Raw genomic sequence first — 16,614 nt, 5'->3', positions numbered from 1 at the left:
TGATAAAACTTTGTCCCCATATCGGTGGGGACAAAGGTTTAAGATAAACGTATAAGTGAGACAGTCTGAAATATTGCCAGTAGGAGGATAAATTTGTATAACTTTCCTGGAAAGCAATTTAGCATTATATATTCTAAGGTATGGGATTAATTTCATGGCTTTTGTTTTGTTTTGTTTTCTTTTGTTTTTTTGAGACAGAGTCTCGCTCTGTTGCCCATGCTGGAGTGCAGTGGTGCCATCTCAGCTCACTGCAAGCTCCGCCTCCCGGGTTCACGCCATTGTCCTGCCTCAGCCTCCCAAGTAGCTGGGACTACAGGCATCTGCTACCATGCCTGGCTAACTTTTTTTGTATTTTTAGTAGAAACGGGGTTTCACCATGTTAGCCAGGATGGTCTCGATCTCCTGACCTCGTGATCCACCCGCCTCGGCCTCCCAAAGTGCTGGGATTACAGGCGTGAGCCACTGCACCGGCCTGTTTTTTGATTTTTAAGAAGCTCTTGCTCAAGTGATGGAAATGTTCTATATCTTGATTGAGGAGTTGGTTATACAACTGGATATATTTGGCAAACTTATCAAAGAATATCCTTGATATCAGTGAATTTTATTGTCTATGAGTTATATCTCAATAAAAAGAATTTATATGTAGCTGAGCGGAGTGGCCCATGCCTGTAATTCCAGCACTTTGGGAGGCTCAGTTGGGAGGATCATTTGAGGCCAGGGGTTCAAGAACAGCCGGGGCAACATAGTGACACTCCATCTCTACAAAAAACTTTAAAATTAGCCAGGCATCATGGTACGCACCTGTAATCGTAGCTACAGGTGGGACAAAGCACTGTAGTACCAAACTGACATTTTCTCCTTCAAATGTTTAGAAAGATAAAAAAGATAATTTAAAATGGAATAGTTTCTCACTGCATAATTCAGTATTATTTAATGCCATGCCCCAGAACCACCTGATGTCAACTGATGTTATGAGTCACACACTTTGAGGAAAACTGGGTTATTACAATTCCTAAAGCAAGGGGTATGATGATACTAAGAACTAAAACTTATTTAGCACATACTATGTGCTAGATACTGTTCGAATATTTTATACCTGTGTTGTCCAGTAAGGTAGTCTGTAGCCACATGTAGGTATTGAGCCTTTGAAATGTAGCTAGTCTAATTTGAGGTGTGCTACAAGTGTAAAACACTTACCAAATTTTAAAGACAGTACAACAAAATGTAAAATATCTCAGTACTTTTTTAAGTTGATTGCATGCTGAAAGATAATATTTTGGATATATGGGTTAAATAAAATATACTACTAAAATTAATTTTACCTGTTTCATTTTACTTTTTTAATGTGGCCACGGGAACATTTGTGACTTGCACTGCTTTATCCATTTAATTTTGTTAATTCTCATAATGACTCAATGAAGCAGATTTTCTTTTTTTTTTTTGAAACAGGGTCTCACTTTGTTGCCCGGGCTGGAGTGCAGTGGCACACACACAGCTCACTGCGACATTGATCGGGGTTCAAGCAGTCCTACCACTTCAGCCTCACAAGTAGCTTGGACTACAGGTGCTAACTTTTTATTTTTTTCTAGAGACAGGGTCTTGCTATGTTGTCCAGACTGGTCTCAAACTCCTGGGCTCAAACAAACCTCCCAACTTGGCCTCCCAAATTGCTGGGATTACTGGCATGAGCCACCACACCCAGCCAAGGTAGATATTTTTATAATTGTCATCAACTTCCTTTTTCAGATGAGGAAATCAAAGTAGAGAGAAGTTAAGTACCTTGCCCAAAGTCATAAAGCTAATAAGTGGTAAAGCTGGAATTGGGCACAGTCTGTTTCCAATATGAGTACCTAAGCACTCAATTGAAATAATATTTTGGAATATTTATCTAGCTATGATATTTTTAAATCCTTTGTTTATAAATGTCACCTATAAGATAGGCAAAATATGTTTTTATCAAATGGATAATATGTGAAGCTTTCAGCCTACTAAGAAATATTGTAAACCACAGCTGGGGAAAAAATAATACAGAACTGAGGGATCATTTACTTTTATTTTAAGAATTTTATCATTCAATGATGACTAAAAATGAGATTTAAGAGACAGTGTTGCTCTTTGAATAAAAATGACTAACTCGGCCAGGCACAGTGACTCACACCTGTAATCCCACACTTTGGGAGGCCGGGGCGGGCAGATTGCTTGAGCTCAGGAGTTCGAGACCAGCCTGGGCAACATGGTGAGACCCTGTCTCTACCAAAAATATAAAAAAAATAGCTGGGCATGGTGGTGCATGCCTGTGGTCCCAGCTACTCGGGAGGCTAAGGTGGGAGGATCGCTTGAGCCCAGGGGGCAGAGGTTGCAGTGGGTCAAGTTCATGCCACCGCACTCCAGCCTGGGTAACAGAATGGGACCCTTGTCTTAAAAAAAAAATTAATTTGATTAATTAGTGGAAGCTTTTAGTTTTATAACTATCTGAAATGATGCCTAAGTGTTATAATAATTTAACTTTGACATGGAGTAAGTGAAATTAATACTTTTTGTAGTGAATACAGCTAAGGGCCTAGAAAATAGTTGGCATCTTGAATTTCTATACATAAGTTTGAGGCTGGTAGGGGGCCGATTCAATTCATGTTATCAGCAGGTACTTTATAGATTTACACCTAAACAAGAAACACTAGAAACTTGGACCTTCTCCTGTAACCACCAGTAGGTTCAATCTCTGAATTATTTACAGAAAAATTAGGATACTATGACAGAATTTGCATTTCAACGAGGAGGGAACCCAGAGGGGACTTTTCTTCACTATGGACATTTCAGGATAAGTTTTGAAACTGTCCCAAAGAGATGTTCTTTCTTTTTTTTTTTTTTTGGTGAGACAGAGTCTCGCTCTGTCGCCCAGGCTGGAGTGCAGTGGCACGATCTCGGCTCACTGCAACCTCCGCCTCCCGGGTTCAAGCGATTCTCCTGCCACAAAGTCCCAAGTAGCTGGGACTAAAGTGCGTGCCATCACGCCTGGCTAATTTTTTTGTATTTTTAGTAGAGATGGGGTTTCACCGTGTTAGCCAGGATGATCTTGATCTCCTGATCTCGTGATCTGCCCACCTCAGCCTCCCAAAGTGCTGGGATTACAGGCGTGAGCCACTGCATCTGGCCAAGAGATTTTCTTTGACAGCTTATTTTCCTCCAGTGACCAAAGGATTAGACATCATTGCGAGAGTTGTGATGGAGTGTATCACCTATCACTGACAAGCATTTATTGAGTGCTGATTATGTGTAATGTTCTGTGCACGATGCTAGAAAGATGAAGACATGTTCTGTATCTTTAAGGATCTCAATGTCTAATAGGAAAATAAACATATAAATGAACAACTCTAATAAGACGCCTTTTTTAAAGCTGAATTTAACCCAGGATTCAAATATAGGCATGTCCCTTGATTCCAATTTATTTGTGCACTGTAACGTATATTTTTTAATTAAAAAAATAGCTTTTCATTTTACCTCTGAATTGTGTGTAAAAAAGAAATTTAAAAAAGAAAAATAGCTTTTCATTACAAAATCAATATATAATTCTCGTAGGAAAAAAAATTTAATACAGCTAAGCAAAAAAATAGCCATACTGCCACCATAGGGAATTTTGTCAGCCTTTTAGATCTTTTGCTATGAATGTATACACGTATTTTTTTAAGTTTATTTATTTATTTCAGACGGAGTCTTGCTCTGTCGCCCAGGCTGGAGTGCAGTGACACCACCTCAGCTCACTGCAATGCCCGCCTCCTGGGTTCAAGCGATTCTCCTGCCTCAGCCTCCCGAGTAGCTGGGACTACAGGCACGCGCTACCACACCCAGCTAATTTTTGTAGTTTTAGTAGAGACAGATTTCACCAGGCTGGTCTCGAAGTCCTGACCTCAAGTGATCCACCTGCCTCGGCCTCCCAAAGTCCTGGGATTACAGGCATGAGCCACCACGCCTGGCCAAATTTTTTTTTTTTTTTTTTTAAGATGGGGTCTTGCTCTGTCACCCAGGCTGGAGTGCAGTGGTGTGATCATAGTTCACTGTAACCTCAAACTCTTGGGCTCAAGCAGTCCTCCCACCTCAGCCTCCCAAGTATCTAGGACTATGGGCCACCAAGCCTGGCTATCTATCTATCTAATCTATCTATCTATTTATTTATTTGAGATGGAGTCTCAAATATGTTGTCCAGTCTGGTATTGAACTCCTGGCCTCAAGAGATCCTGCAGCCTCGGCCTCCCAAAGTGCTGGGATTACAGGCATGAGCCACTGTGCCCAGCATACATATATATCTACACATAATACACACACACACACACACACACACACACACACACTTTTTTTTTTTTTTTTTTGAGAGACAGGGTCTTGCTCTGTTGCCAGGCTGGAGTGCAGTGATGCCACCTTGGCTCACTACAACCTCCTCCTCCCGGGCTTAAGCCACCCTTCTGAGTAGCTGGGACTACACATGTGTACCACCGTGCCCAACTAATTTTTATATTTTTTATAGAGAGAGGGTTTCACCATGTTACAGCCCAGGCTGCTCTCAAACTCCTGGGCTCAAGTGATCTGCCTGCCTCAGCCTCCCAAAGTGCTGAGATTATAGGCATAAGCCACCACACCAGGCCTAGCCCACATATATTTTTAAATAAAAGGAAACATACTCTACATGTGCTTTCAACGAAAATGCTTATCTATATCATTTTTAATAACTGAATTCTATTATTTAAGTGTACCACAATTTAATCAATCCTCAATTTTTTGTTCATTCAACAAATACTTATTGAGCACCTACTATATTACAGGGGTTATCTTGAGACTGGAATATAGTGGTGAGCAAAACAAATATTGTTTGATATCGTTTGCAGTTTTTCACTCTTATAAACAGTACTGTAATAAACATCATTTTACGTACATCTTTAAACACTTATTCAATTGTTGACTTGGAATAATAATAATTGAATATATACTATGTGCCAGGCAGTTGGTTGACTTCATTACATATATTATCTCATTTAATCTTCATGATCCAAGAAGTGAGATCATTATGATCTCAATTTTCAAATGAAGAAACAGGAACATAGAGAAATTAAGTAATTTGCTTTAAGTCATATAGCAGGGAAATACAGAGCTGGAACTCAAGCTCAGATTTTTGTGATGCTGGATTCCATGCACTGCTGGCAATGTTGGTTAGGCATCAGAGGGTGTAAACGTTTTTAAGATGCAAAATTACTAAACTGCTGGCCAGAAAAATTTTATTATACCTGTATAGTATATACACATAATAGTGTGTTTATATCTTCACATCATGCCCTTGCCAACCCTGAGGTTAGCTGCTGCTGATTCTTAAAAATAAAATTTAGGCTGGGCACGGTGGCTTACACTTGTAATCCCAACAATTTGGGAAGCCAAGGCGGGTGGATTGCCTGAGGTCAGGAGTTTGAGACCAGCCTGGCCAACATGGTGAAACCCCATCTCTACTCTAAATACAGAAATTAGCTGGGTGTGGTGGCGGGCGCCGTAATCCAGCTACTCAGGAGGCTGAGGCAGGAGAATCATCGCTTGAACCTGGGAGGCAGAGGTTGCAGTGAGACAAGATCACACCATTGCACTCCAGCCTGGGCAACAAGAGCGAAACTCCATCTCAAAAAAATAAAAATAAGGTAAAATAAAATTTAAAAATTATCAGCTAGGCACAGTGGCACATGTCTGTAATCCCGACGCGTTCAGAGGTCGAGACAGGAAAATCACTTGAGGCCAGGAGTTCAAGACCAATCTGGGCAACAAAGCCCAGACTCTTTTTTTGTCTCTAAAAAAAAAAAAAAGTTTTTTTTAGCCATGCATGATGGCATGCACCTGTAGTCCCAGCTACTTGGGAGACTGAGGCGGGAAGATCACTTGAGCCCAGGAGTTAAAGGTTACAGTGAGCTATGATCACACCACTGCACTCCAGCCTATGTGACAGAGCAAGACTATGTCTCAATAAGTAAATAAATAAAAATTATCAATGTGTATGGAGAAGGTTGGTTAAAAAGCAGTTTACTTCAACCCAGATGCAGAGAAAGAAGGAAGAAACAGATTAACAGTGTGAAGCTTAAAGAAGAGACCAATGAATAAATGAGAAAGAAATGAAGGCAAGAGTCACAAGGTAGATGTTATCTAGTTTCAAAGCAGCCTTTCAGTTCCAGATTCCAGGGTTTTATGAAGCAATGATCTTCTTACATTGAGTCAGTGACAGATGAGTCAGTGACAGCCCTGCCCTGTCAATGCCATATAATAATCATTTTTCTTTTGTGTAAGCTACTTTGAATGGGTTTGTTTCCTGCAGCCAGAATGTTGAGTTATGGGAAAAAGTTATTCTCTCTCACAAGTTTGTAAGATATGCCTTTTTATGTCATGTGGAAGATCCAATACAGATTTGCATATTTGTTTCAGGACTTGTGTAAAACTAAAAAGTTAAAAATGTAAGGAAAAACTCAAACATGCTTAACTCTGTATAGTGAGACAGAAGTGACCCATTTACCTCATTATTTCCAGTATTATCTATATTTCTGTTTTTATGATAAAAAAATATTAAAATGTTCCACCAATTTTAAAGAGTCATCAATTTGATGCCACTGGAATTATTTAAATAATAAAGTGTCCAGTTGATTATATTCAACACAGCCCTCAGTTCCATTCCTCTGACAAAACTGTACAGTATTACCTTCCCCAAATGAATGATGCATCCTTCAGGACATATGTTCTTTTGCTAGCATTATCATTAGAGCTTCTGAGCCTAAGCGGAACCTGTTACTTATAAATCACATTTTAGTACCCTTTGGTCTTGTAAAAAGCAGTGTAACATACCAATTAAGAGTATGGGTTTCAGTGCCAGACTACCTTGTTTAAATTCCAGTTTTGCCACATATTCACTTGTATGATCTGAGACAAATCATTTAGCCTCTTTCTGCCTCAGCTTTTTCAGCTGTAAAATGGAGGTATTAATAGCTCCTTCATACCACTGTTGTGATGCTTAGAGGTGATCTGGCAGAGGGTAAACACTCAATGAATGTTACCTGCTGTTGCTGTTATTACTGTTACATTTTGGGGAGATAAAGTAAAACAGACTTTGGGTATTCATCATCACCACCTCTGTCATCACCCTTACTTCCAAATAAGTTGTCTTAAAAACCTTTACCATAATTCAAGGGCGGAACTATATTATTATTCCAAGTGGAAATATACTGAGGCGGTGATAAAATGTACTATGAAGATAGTCCGATGTCAGATAACTTTGCGGTCTGTGAGAAGAAAAATTTTTAGTAGTTCCATTTCCATTTGTGTTCACTTAAAATTTCTCCTTTGGGGCCCCCCAGAGTCAGTACCTCTATAATTAAAAGATGCAGGCTAGGCGTGGTGGCTCACGCCTGTAATCCCAGCACTTTGGGAGGCTGAGGTGTATGGATCACCTGAGGTCAGGAGTTCGAGACCAGCCTGGCCAACATGGTGAAACCCCATCTCTACTAAAAAAAATACAAAAATTAGCAGGGCGTGGTGGTGGGCACCTGTAATCCCAGCTGTTCGGGAGGCTGAGGCAGGAGAATCTTTTGAACCAGGGAGGTGGAGGTTGCAGTGAGCCGAGATTGTGCCACTGCACTCCAGCCTGGGCAACAGAGCGAGACTCTATCTCAAAAAAATAAAGAAGACTTGCAAAGAGTCTTCAGCATTCATTGTTGCTACAGCTGGGCTATTTGGGGCTTCCTTTCTTGCATTTTTTAATAGTGTTCACCATGCTGCCCCTGTAGTTGTGGTTGCTCTGACACACTGATGTGGACTTGAATGTTCCTACACATCTACACCTCTTTTTATTCTCAGATGATAACTACCTTTCAGATATGTTCTCAGAAAATAACCACCTTTCAGACCTCTGAGTTCTGTCCTTGAGGAGTCCATTTTTTACCCTGTGGACGATGAGGGTAATTTTTTCCTTTCTTTTCGTGTGACATTCCAGTGAATGACACAAACAATGCTAGATCCATGCAGAATCTCATTGTTTGCTTTTCTTGCTGTTTCTTCTCAATAAGAGAGGAAATAGTACCAAGGGCTCCTGTTTGCTTCTTTGTTTTGTTTTGTTTCATTTCATAAATCAGGTGGCCAGCACTAAGGAGGGAATTGCGAAGGAATAGCTACATTTTTTAATAGGCAATTACATCATTTGTAACAAAGTGTCATAGGGTAAAATAACCCCAGTGGAACTAGTTAGAATCAAGGAAATATCTTATACTTTAATTCAGTGTATTCCAAGACTTGTTATATAGAAAATTTATTTGAGGAGATATTGATAGGTATTCCATTTTAAAAAGGGTTCTGTAGCCAACTAAGTTTGGAAAACACTCTATTCTTCTCTTGAAAAGTCAAAACTCACATTAGCATATTAAAGATTCTGAGAAAATCTAGGGTAAAGAAACCCACTCCACTTTTGTGTTTTTTAATTGTATTTTAATATAATATTTGATAAAATATATGTAGCATGTAAGTTAGAAAGCATAATATAATAAATATGCTTGAGCCTTTCACCTAACCCAAGGACTAGAAAATTGCCAGTAACATAAATGTATCCATGTGTTCCTCTCCAGTTACATCCCTTATCTCCCTACAGCAGGTAAGTGCTAGCCTAGATTTTGTATTTAATTCCCTTGCTTTGGTGGAAGAAGACTGTGTTTTTAGCACTTATCTATGTATTTCTAAATAACACATTGTTTAGTTTTGCTTGTTTTTGAGCTTTATAAAAATAGTATCATACTTTTTTCATTAAACTTTGCTTCTAAGATTCATCTATATTGTTGCAGGTAACCTCAATCATTTTTCAGTGCTGTGTAACATTCCATTATGTGAACATACCACAGTTTACTTTTCCATTCACCTGTCCATAGACGTGAGGTTTTTTGTTATATTTTTTATTATTACTATTGGTCCTCTCAAGGAGAAACAAGAAGAAAATGTGAGCTAAGAATATTGACAGAATATTATGATTATATTGTTTGGGAGCATTAAGGAGTATATTTATTGAGTGGCTGCCTTTACTATTCAAGGCAGGAACTAAAATGTAAACATAAATAAAACATCCCTGTCTTCAGTGATCTTATGGTCCAGTGGAGGAGTCAAACAAATTCTGTATTTTTCATATTAGGATATGATTAGTCTCAAAGACTAATGGCACAAAATAAACATGACACATCTTTTGAAGTGCCCAGTTTCTTATAATCGGGGGGGATGTGCAGGGGTAGAATTAAATAATTTAACTGATAAGTACCTTAAAATATGTTTATGTCAAAATTTAAAAGGTCCTTTTATGAAAAATAATATAAAATTATTATGCATTTTTATTTTTTTTTTTATGACAGAGTCTCACTCTTGTCACCCAGGCTGGAGTGCAATGGCACGATCTCGGCTCACTGCAACCTCCGCCTCCTGGGTTCAAGTGATTCTCTAGCCTTAGCCTCCCCAGTAGCTGGGATTATAGGTGCCTACCACCACACCTGGCTAATTTTTGTATTTTTTTTAGTAGAGACGGGGTTTCACCATGTTGGCCAGGCTGGTCTCGAACTCCTGACCTCAGGTGATCCACCCTCCTCGGCCTCCCAAAGTGCTGGGATTACAGGTATGAGTCACCGTGCCTGGCCAGTTATGCATTTTTAAAACAAAATACTGAAACTCAAAGAAAGATGTAAGCTGGTATACCAATCTGGACTACACCCTTAGGACTCATAATTCATTTGCTTCTTTTTGTCCTCTGTCGCCCAGGCTAGAGTGCAGTGGTGTGATCTCAGCTCACTGCAACCTCCGCCTCCTAGGTTCAAGCAATTCTGCCTCACCCCCCTGGGTAGCTGGGATTACAGGCGCGTGTAATCCCTCCTGGCTAATTTTTGTATTTTTAGTAGAAATGGGGTTTCACCATGTTGGCCAGGCTGGTTTGAACTCCTGACCTCAGGTGATCTGCCTGCCTCAGCCTCCCAAAGTGCTGAGATCACAGGCATGAACCACCACGCCTAGCCCTGCTTCTTCCTACGTATAAAAATTTGAGGCCAGGTGCAGTGGTTCATGCCTGTAATCCCAGCACCTTGGGAGGCCAAGGCGGGTGGATCACCTGAGGTCAGGTGTTCAAGACCAGCTTGACCAACATGGCAAAACCCCATCTCTACTAAAAATACAAAAATTAGCCAGGCATGGTGGCGCATGCCTGTAATCCCAGCTACTAGTGGAGCTGAGGCAGGAGGATTGCTTGAACCTGGGAGGCAGGGATTGCAGTGAGCCGAGATCGTCCCACTGCACTCCAGCCTGGGCAACAGAGTGAGACTCTGTCTCAAAAAAAAAAAAAAAATTGAGGCCGGGCACAGTGGTTCACACCTGTAATCTCAGCACTTTGGGAGGCCGAGGCGGGTGGATCACCTGAGGTCAGGAGTTCAAGACCAGCCTGGCCAACATGGTGGTGGACTCCTGTAATCCCAGCTATTCAGGAGGCTGAGGCAAGAGAATTGCTTGAACTCAGGAGATGGAGATTGCAGCGAGCCAAGATCACACCACTGCACTCCAGCCTGGACAACGAGAGCAAAACTCCATCTCAAAAAAAAAAAAAAAAAAAAAAAAATTGAAAAGTGTTCATGTACAGAAGTTAAATAAAATGTATCCTAAATATAAATAATTAATTCTGACAGAGTAACTAGGAAATGCCTCACAGAGGAGGTGGTTTTTTAACTAGACCATAAAGGATAAGTGGGATTTCCATAGGAAGAAAGAGCAGTCAAGGCTGAGGAAAAGCGTGATTAAGGACAGGAGCAAAATTAAAAAAAAAAAAAAAAGGTGTACCACATTTGAGAAATAATGAGAAGTTCTTCATAAGTAAAGTCTATCTCCAGTGAGGGACAGGATGATCTCTGTGTGTGAGATGCCTGGTATTTCCAGATGTAGATTTGTTTGTTTGTTTTGAGACAGGGTCTCACCCTATCACCCAGGCTGGAGTGCAGTGGTGCCATCTCGGCTCACTGCAGCCTCCACCTCCCAGGTTCAAGCGATTCTCCAGCCTGAGCCTCCCAAATAGCTGGGACCACAGGTGCATGCTACCACACCCAGCTAATTTTTGTATTTTTTTGTAGAGACGGGGATTCACCATGTTTCCCAGGCTGGTCTCGAGCTCCTGAGCTCAAAGTGATCCACCTGCCTTGGCCTCCCAAAGTGCTGGGATTACAGGTGTGAGCCACCACACCCAGCCTCAGACGTAGATGTTGAATGCCAACCTATTCCCTTGCTCCTGATAAAACTGCTGTTGGATACTTAGAAAAAATTTAGCATACTAGGTGACATTTAAGCTGGGGTCTTCTTTTAAAAATCTGTATCTGAATTGTGTTCATTTGGCAAACAATTCATCCACTTTATACTAAGGATGAAGAAGGTAATACTCAAGATGTGCACTAACTAGTAAGACAAACCGTTAGAAGAGAATTAGAAGGGAGAAAACCCGCTGCCTTCTGTCCTGTCACAGGGGATGAATGCTCCTAGCTGGGGCTAGCTCTTCCACTTGGGCACCAGAGCCCATCCACCTCACCTACACCAGGATATCTCTCCAAACTCTCTCCCCTTTCTTTCCCAAATCGTTTTTTCCCACCTGTTGGATTATTCATGGAAGGATAGAAATATCCTGCTGTGCTGGGCACATTGGCTCACACCTGTAATCCTAGCACTTTGGGAGGCTGAGGTGGGCAGATTGCCTGAGCTCAGGAGTTTGAGACCAGCCTGGGCAACACAGTGAAACCTCATCTCTACTAAAATATAAAAAATTAGCCAGGCATGGCGGCGTATGCCTGTAGTCCCAGCTACTCAGGAGGCTGAGGCGGGAGAATTGCTTGAACCCAGGAGGTGGAGGTTGCAGTGAGCCAAGATTGTGCCACTGCACTCCAGCCTAGGCAACAGAGTGAGACTCCGTCTCCCAAAAAAAAAAAAAAAAAAAGCAGTTTGAAATATCCTGCTATGTTCTGCATCTTTAAAAGCCCTCTCTTAATCCCCTTACTCTTTCTAGGCTCCATCTCATTTCTCTGTTCTCTTTCACAGGAAAATTCTCCAAGAGTTGTTTACACTCACTGTCTCTAATTGCTTCCCTCACATATTCTCTTAAACCCACATATTCTCCTCAACTACTGCATTCAGGCCTTCAATCCCATCACTCTAAAATCGCGCTTGTCAGGGTCCCTAGGGACCTCCACATAGCTAAACATAGAGTCAACTTTCAGTCCTCATTTTGCTTGACCTATCAGCAGCATCTGACACAGTTCCTTTACTTCTTTTTTTTTTTTTTTAAATAGAGATGAGGTATCACTATGTTGCACAGGCTGGTCATTGTTATCACTTAGCTTCCAGGAGCTATACTGTCTTGGTCCTCCTACCTCACTGGCCATTCCTTCTCTGTCTCATTTGCTGTTTCTCCTATTTTTGGAATCCCTGGGACTTGGCCACCAACTCACTTGGCCATCTCATTCAGTCTCATGGCTATAAGTTGTATGTCTCGACTACTAACTCCCAGATTTATATTTCTAGTCCTGAGTTTCATTATTGCTATTTGGAGGCAGATAATCTGTTGTTGTGGAGGACTGTCCTTTGCATTATAGATGTTCAGCAACATTCCTGGCCTATACCCATGAGAAACCAGCAGCACTCCACCAGTTATGACGAGGAAAAACATCTCCAGACTCTGCCAAATGTTTCCTGAGACTAAAATCACACTCCTCACCCCACTGAGAACCAGTGTTTCTTGTCCGAACTTCTCCCCCAGACTCTGGACTTGTATATCCACTGTCTTTTTGACATCTCTACTTGAACATCTAATAAATATTCATACTTCACATGATCAAAACCAAACTTCTGATCTTTGTTCCTCAACATAATCCTTCCTCCGACTTCCCACCTCAGTGGCACATCCATTCCTTTAGTTGCTTAGGCAAAAAAAACCTTGGCATTTTCTTGAATCTCCTCTTTCTCTCACACCTACATCCTGACTTATCAGTAAGTCCTGAGAGATTTACCTTCAAAATACGCCCAGAATCTAATGCCCTTTCACCGCTACTGCTCTGGTACATGCCACCGTCACTTCCCACTGGGATTACTGCAGCTGCTTTACCCTTGTCCCCCAACACCCCCTTCTCAATATAGTAGTAGGGTGATCTCGTGAAAATGTGTCAGTCAGAGTGTCACATCTTTTTGCAGAACCCTCCAGATGTCTCTCATCTTACCCAAAGTAAAAACCAAAATTCTTACAATGACATGCCAGGCCTTACATGGTCTCTCCTTATAGCCCACTCTACCCATTCCTTACCTCTCCAATCTCACCTCTTACTATCCAACACCTTATTCTCTTCACTCTAGCCACACTAACCTTCTTTCTGTTCCTTAAACATATAGAGCCTTGATCCCTTTGCACTTGCTGTTTCCCAGATACATGCTCTGTTGCCTCATTCAGGTCTTGACTCAAATGTCAGTTTCTCAGGGAGGCCTTCCGTGGGTACTAGTTTTTGTTTTTGTTTTGGGGGGATGTTTTTATGGTAGCATTTTATTCCTTTTCAAGAAAAGCTATTACCTAACATTGATGGACTCTTTTTTGAGACAGAGTCTCTGTCACCCATGCTGGAGTGCAATGGCATGATCATAGCTCACTGCAGTCTCTAAATCCTAGGCTCACGCTCAAGTGATCCTTCCACCTCAGCTTCCTGAAGAGCTAGGACTACAAGTGTGCACCACCATGCTTGGCTAATTTTTAAAATTTTTTGTAGAGGGTCTTGCTATGTTGCCCAGGCTGGTCTTGAACTCCTGGACTCAAGCAATAGGATTAAAAATATCCTCCTGTTTTGGCCTACCAAAGTTCTGGGATTATAGGCGTGAGCCACCATGGGCAGCTAGTCACTAGTTTTATTTTATTTTTGTTGTTGTTGTTTTGAGATGGAGTCTTGCTTTGGTGCCCAGCCTGGAGTGCTGTGGCGCAATCTCAGCTCACTGCAACCTCCACCTCCCAGGTTCAAACGATTCTCGTGCCTCAGCCTCCCAAGTAGCTGAGATTACAGGCATGCACCACCACGCCTGGCTAATTTTTGTATTTTTAGTAGAGACAGAGTTTCACCATGTTGGTCAAGCTGGTCTGAAACTTGTGACCTCAAGCCATCCTCCCGCCTTGGCCTCCCAAAGTGCTGGGATTACAGGCGTGAGCCACCGCACCCAGCCCAGTCAGTAGTTTTAAAATCTCACACCACTACCATCTCCAATACGCCTTTTTTAAACCTGCTTTATCTTTTCCCATAGTGTTTTCTTCATCTAACATATTACAAAGAGGCACTATAGTATTATAGTTAAGAAAACAAACTGAAGCCAGATTGCCTGGGATTATATCCCAATTCCATCACTTCTAAGATGTAAGATCTTGACTTCTCTGTGCTTCGTGTGTGTGTGTGTGTGTGTGTGTGTGTGTGTGTGTATTTAAAGTGAAATAGTTTCTGTCCATTAGAGCAGTACTTTGCATATAGTAATATGTGTACACCATTATTATTGTATTATTAACTACTAATTAATTTTATTTTCCTTCTCTCCCATTGGAGTATAAATTCCATGAGAGCAGAGGGTTTTTTTTTTACTTTCTTCATTGCTGTATTCACAGCTTCTAGAACGGTGCCTAGCACATAGTAGACACTCAGTAAATATTTGTTGATCAAATTACGTTATTTCTGGAGTGATGAGGATAAGGAGGGTCAAGGAAGATGAGGTATATGTTTAAAACTTTTACAAAGAGAATGTACTCATGTATCCTTGTGCCCCAAAAAGCTTCATAAGCTTGCATGGAAAATGGACATATAGACAAATTACAACACAGTATATTTACAAGATATGGAAGAATGAGTACGTAACTCTTAGGGGAAGGCGATGCAGTTGAGGAAAGCTTCCTAGAGGAGTAATAATGTGAGAGTTGGATTTTTAAAGATGCATAGTTCCACCAAACAAAGTGTGAGATGGATGGGACAGCCTTTGAATAGCAGGTGCAAAAGCAAAGAAGTATGAAACATAGCAGTGGCTCTGAAAACTGCCAGCAGTGGAAGTTAAGAGGTGAGGAGCGTTTTCAGTGTTTTGAGCTATTAAAAATTTCATCTTCTCCTTCTGCCTTACCCACTCCCATACTCCTAACATCTCCAAGTAAGTGTTTGGCTGTAATTAGGAGCTTATTACTCCATTAAGACAAATATCTTGGGGTTTTTCTCATTATTTTCCTGAAAGTCTTTTTCTATTTTTCTGCTCCCCACAAGTTCCATTTTTTTATTATTATAACACTGTTCAGGTTCTAGATTCCCCTTGGTGTCTTTGGTATAAGAAATTCACATGTAATTTTTACCTGTGGAGTATAGTGAAAAAGGAGGAAGACATATCTTTAAATTATATACACATACACACACATAGTTTTGTTACAGTATGGTAGCTTTGTTTAGGAATAGAAACACAGTTGTTCAGCTGAATTATTTTAGTAATTAATATTTTTAATCCTATAAACGTTGGTCTCTAGTCCCTTACCAATGATGTAAGTGGAGAAGCTTGCTTTTCAGTGTGTGACTCAAGACTTCTCAAGGTTGACTTTTTAAAATCAGGGTTGGGGTTCTGCTTTTTTCCACCCACCTTCCTTCTATACATGGAGTCAGGAAAACACCCTTGATGACAGCACAAACTAAAAAAAGCAGTAGCATTAATCCACTCTGTTAGTTTCTGGCACTGCCTCTGTTTATACTCATATTGGATTGTGATTGTGTATCTGTCTCTGAGAGTCCCTTAAGGTAGGAATCATAACTAAGGTGTACATTTGTACACCTAGCTCAACACGTAGTTCATAATGGATGCTCATTAAACATTTGTTGAACTGGATTGAATTGAACTGAATTGAACTGGACTATGGGACCAATGGAAAAGGGGATTTTTGAGTTTGCTTTTAAGTGAGATTGATTTAAAATGAATTTAGAAAGAAAAATTATTCTTTTGTTTTTAAACATAGTCTAAATTTGGGGTACAGCTACCAATATGTTCATTCCCCATAATTTTTTAAGCATTCTGAGCAATGACTCATCAGAGTCCCCAAATAGTTTTTTGTTTTTTTTTTAAGTCACAGTGGCCCTAGGAAACAAAATTAGGCTTGGTAAATATAAATAGTAAGTGTGTTCTCATTATAGTCAGGAATGTGGGGTCTTGTTGATATACAGAGGAGGATCTTTATTTCTTCCCTTTGTAGCAGAGTTGGAAATGAACCAAAGATCCCCTGATAAATTCCTATAGGGCTTCCCAGCACATTTATTTCATTCTTTCTAGAAGTCACCAAGACTTATTGTGTTACTGTTCAAAAAGAAATCAGTGCTACCTCATTTCCTAACACTTGTTTTCTGACCTCTAATTGTGTCTAGTCCAACTGGCCAAAAAGCCAGGCCAAAGATGTCTGTATTTCCATAGAGGAACAAATGAACTTAGCTTCTATTCCTTTCCCTCTACTTTGCAATTTTTTCTTTTGCAAAGGAGTTTGGAATTTAAATTTTCCAAGCCCAGAATCTTTCAATGCAA

At 40.6% G+C, this 16,614-nt stretch overlaps 1 protein-coding gene across 3 annotated transcripts in view; it reads left to right on the top strand.

Moving 5' to 3' along the window:
- The window catches only part of VPS45 (vacuolar protein sorting 45 homolog), an 81,358-nt gene that overhangs the window by 61,941 nt on the left and 2,803 nt on the right, over positions 1 to 16,614 (top strand). Inside the window, exon 15 of one of the 3 annotated variants that reach the window (XM_058439351.1) lies at positions 1,450 to 1,683. The exons of the other annotated variants lie outside the window; for them this stretch is intronic. Within the exon in view, the coding sequence (XP_058295334.1) occupies positions 1,450 to 1,552 (103 nt within the window). The 3' untranslated portion in view covers positions 1,553 to 1,683. Of the gene's footprint in view, positions 1 to 1,449; positions 1,684 to 16,614 lie in introns of those variants that run through there. 3 annotated transcript variants of the gene reach the window in all.

Source organism: Hylobates moloch, unplaced genomic scaffold (genome assembly GCF_009828535.3).
Source record: "Hylobates moloch isolate HMO894 unplaced genomic scaffold, HMol_V3 SCAFFOLD_5, whole genome shotgun sequence".
NCBI lineage: Eukaryota > Metazoa > Chordata > Mammalia > Primates > Hylobatidae > Hylobates > Hylobates moloch.
The sequence above is the reverse complement of the archived record's forward strand: the minus strand, read 5'-3'. Positions and strand labels throughout refer to the sequence as shown.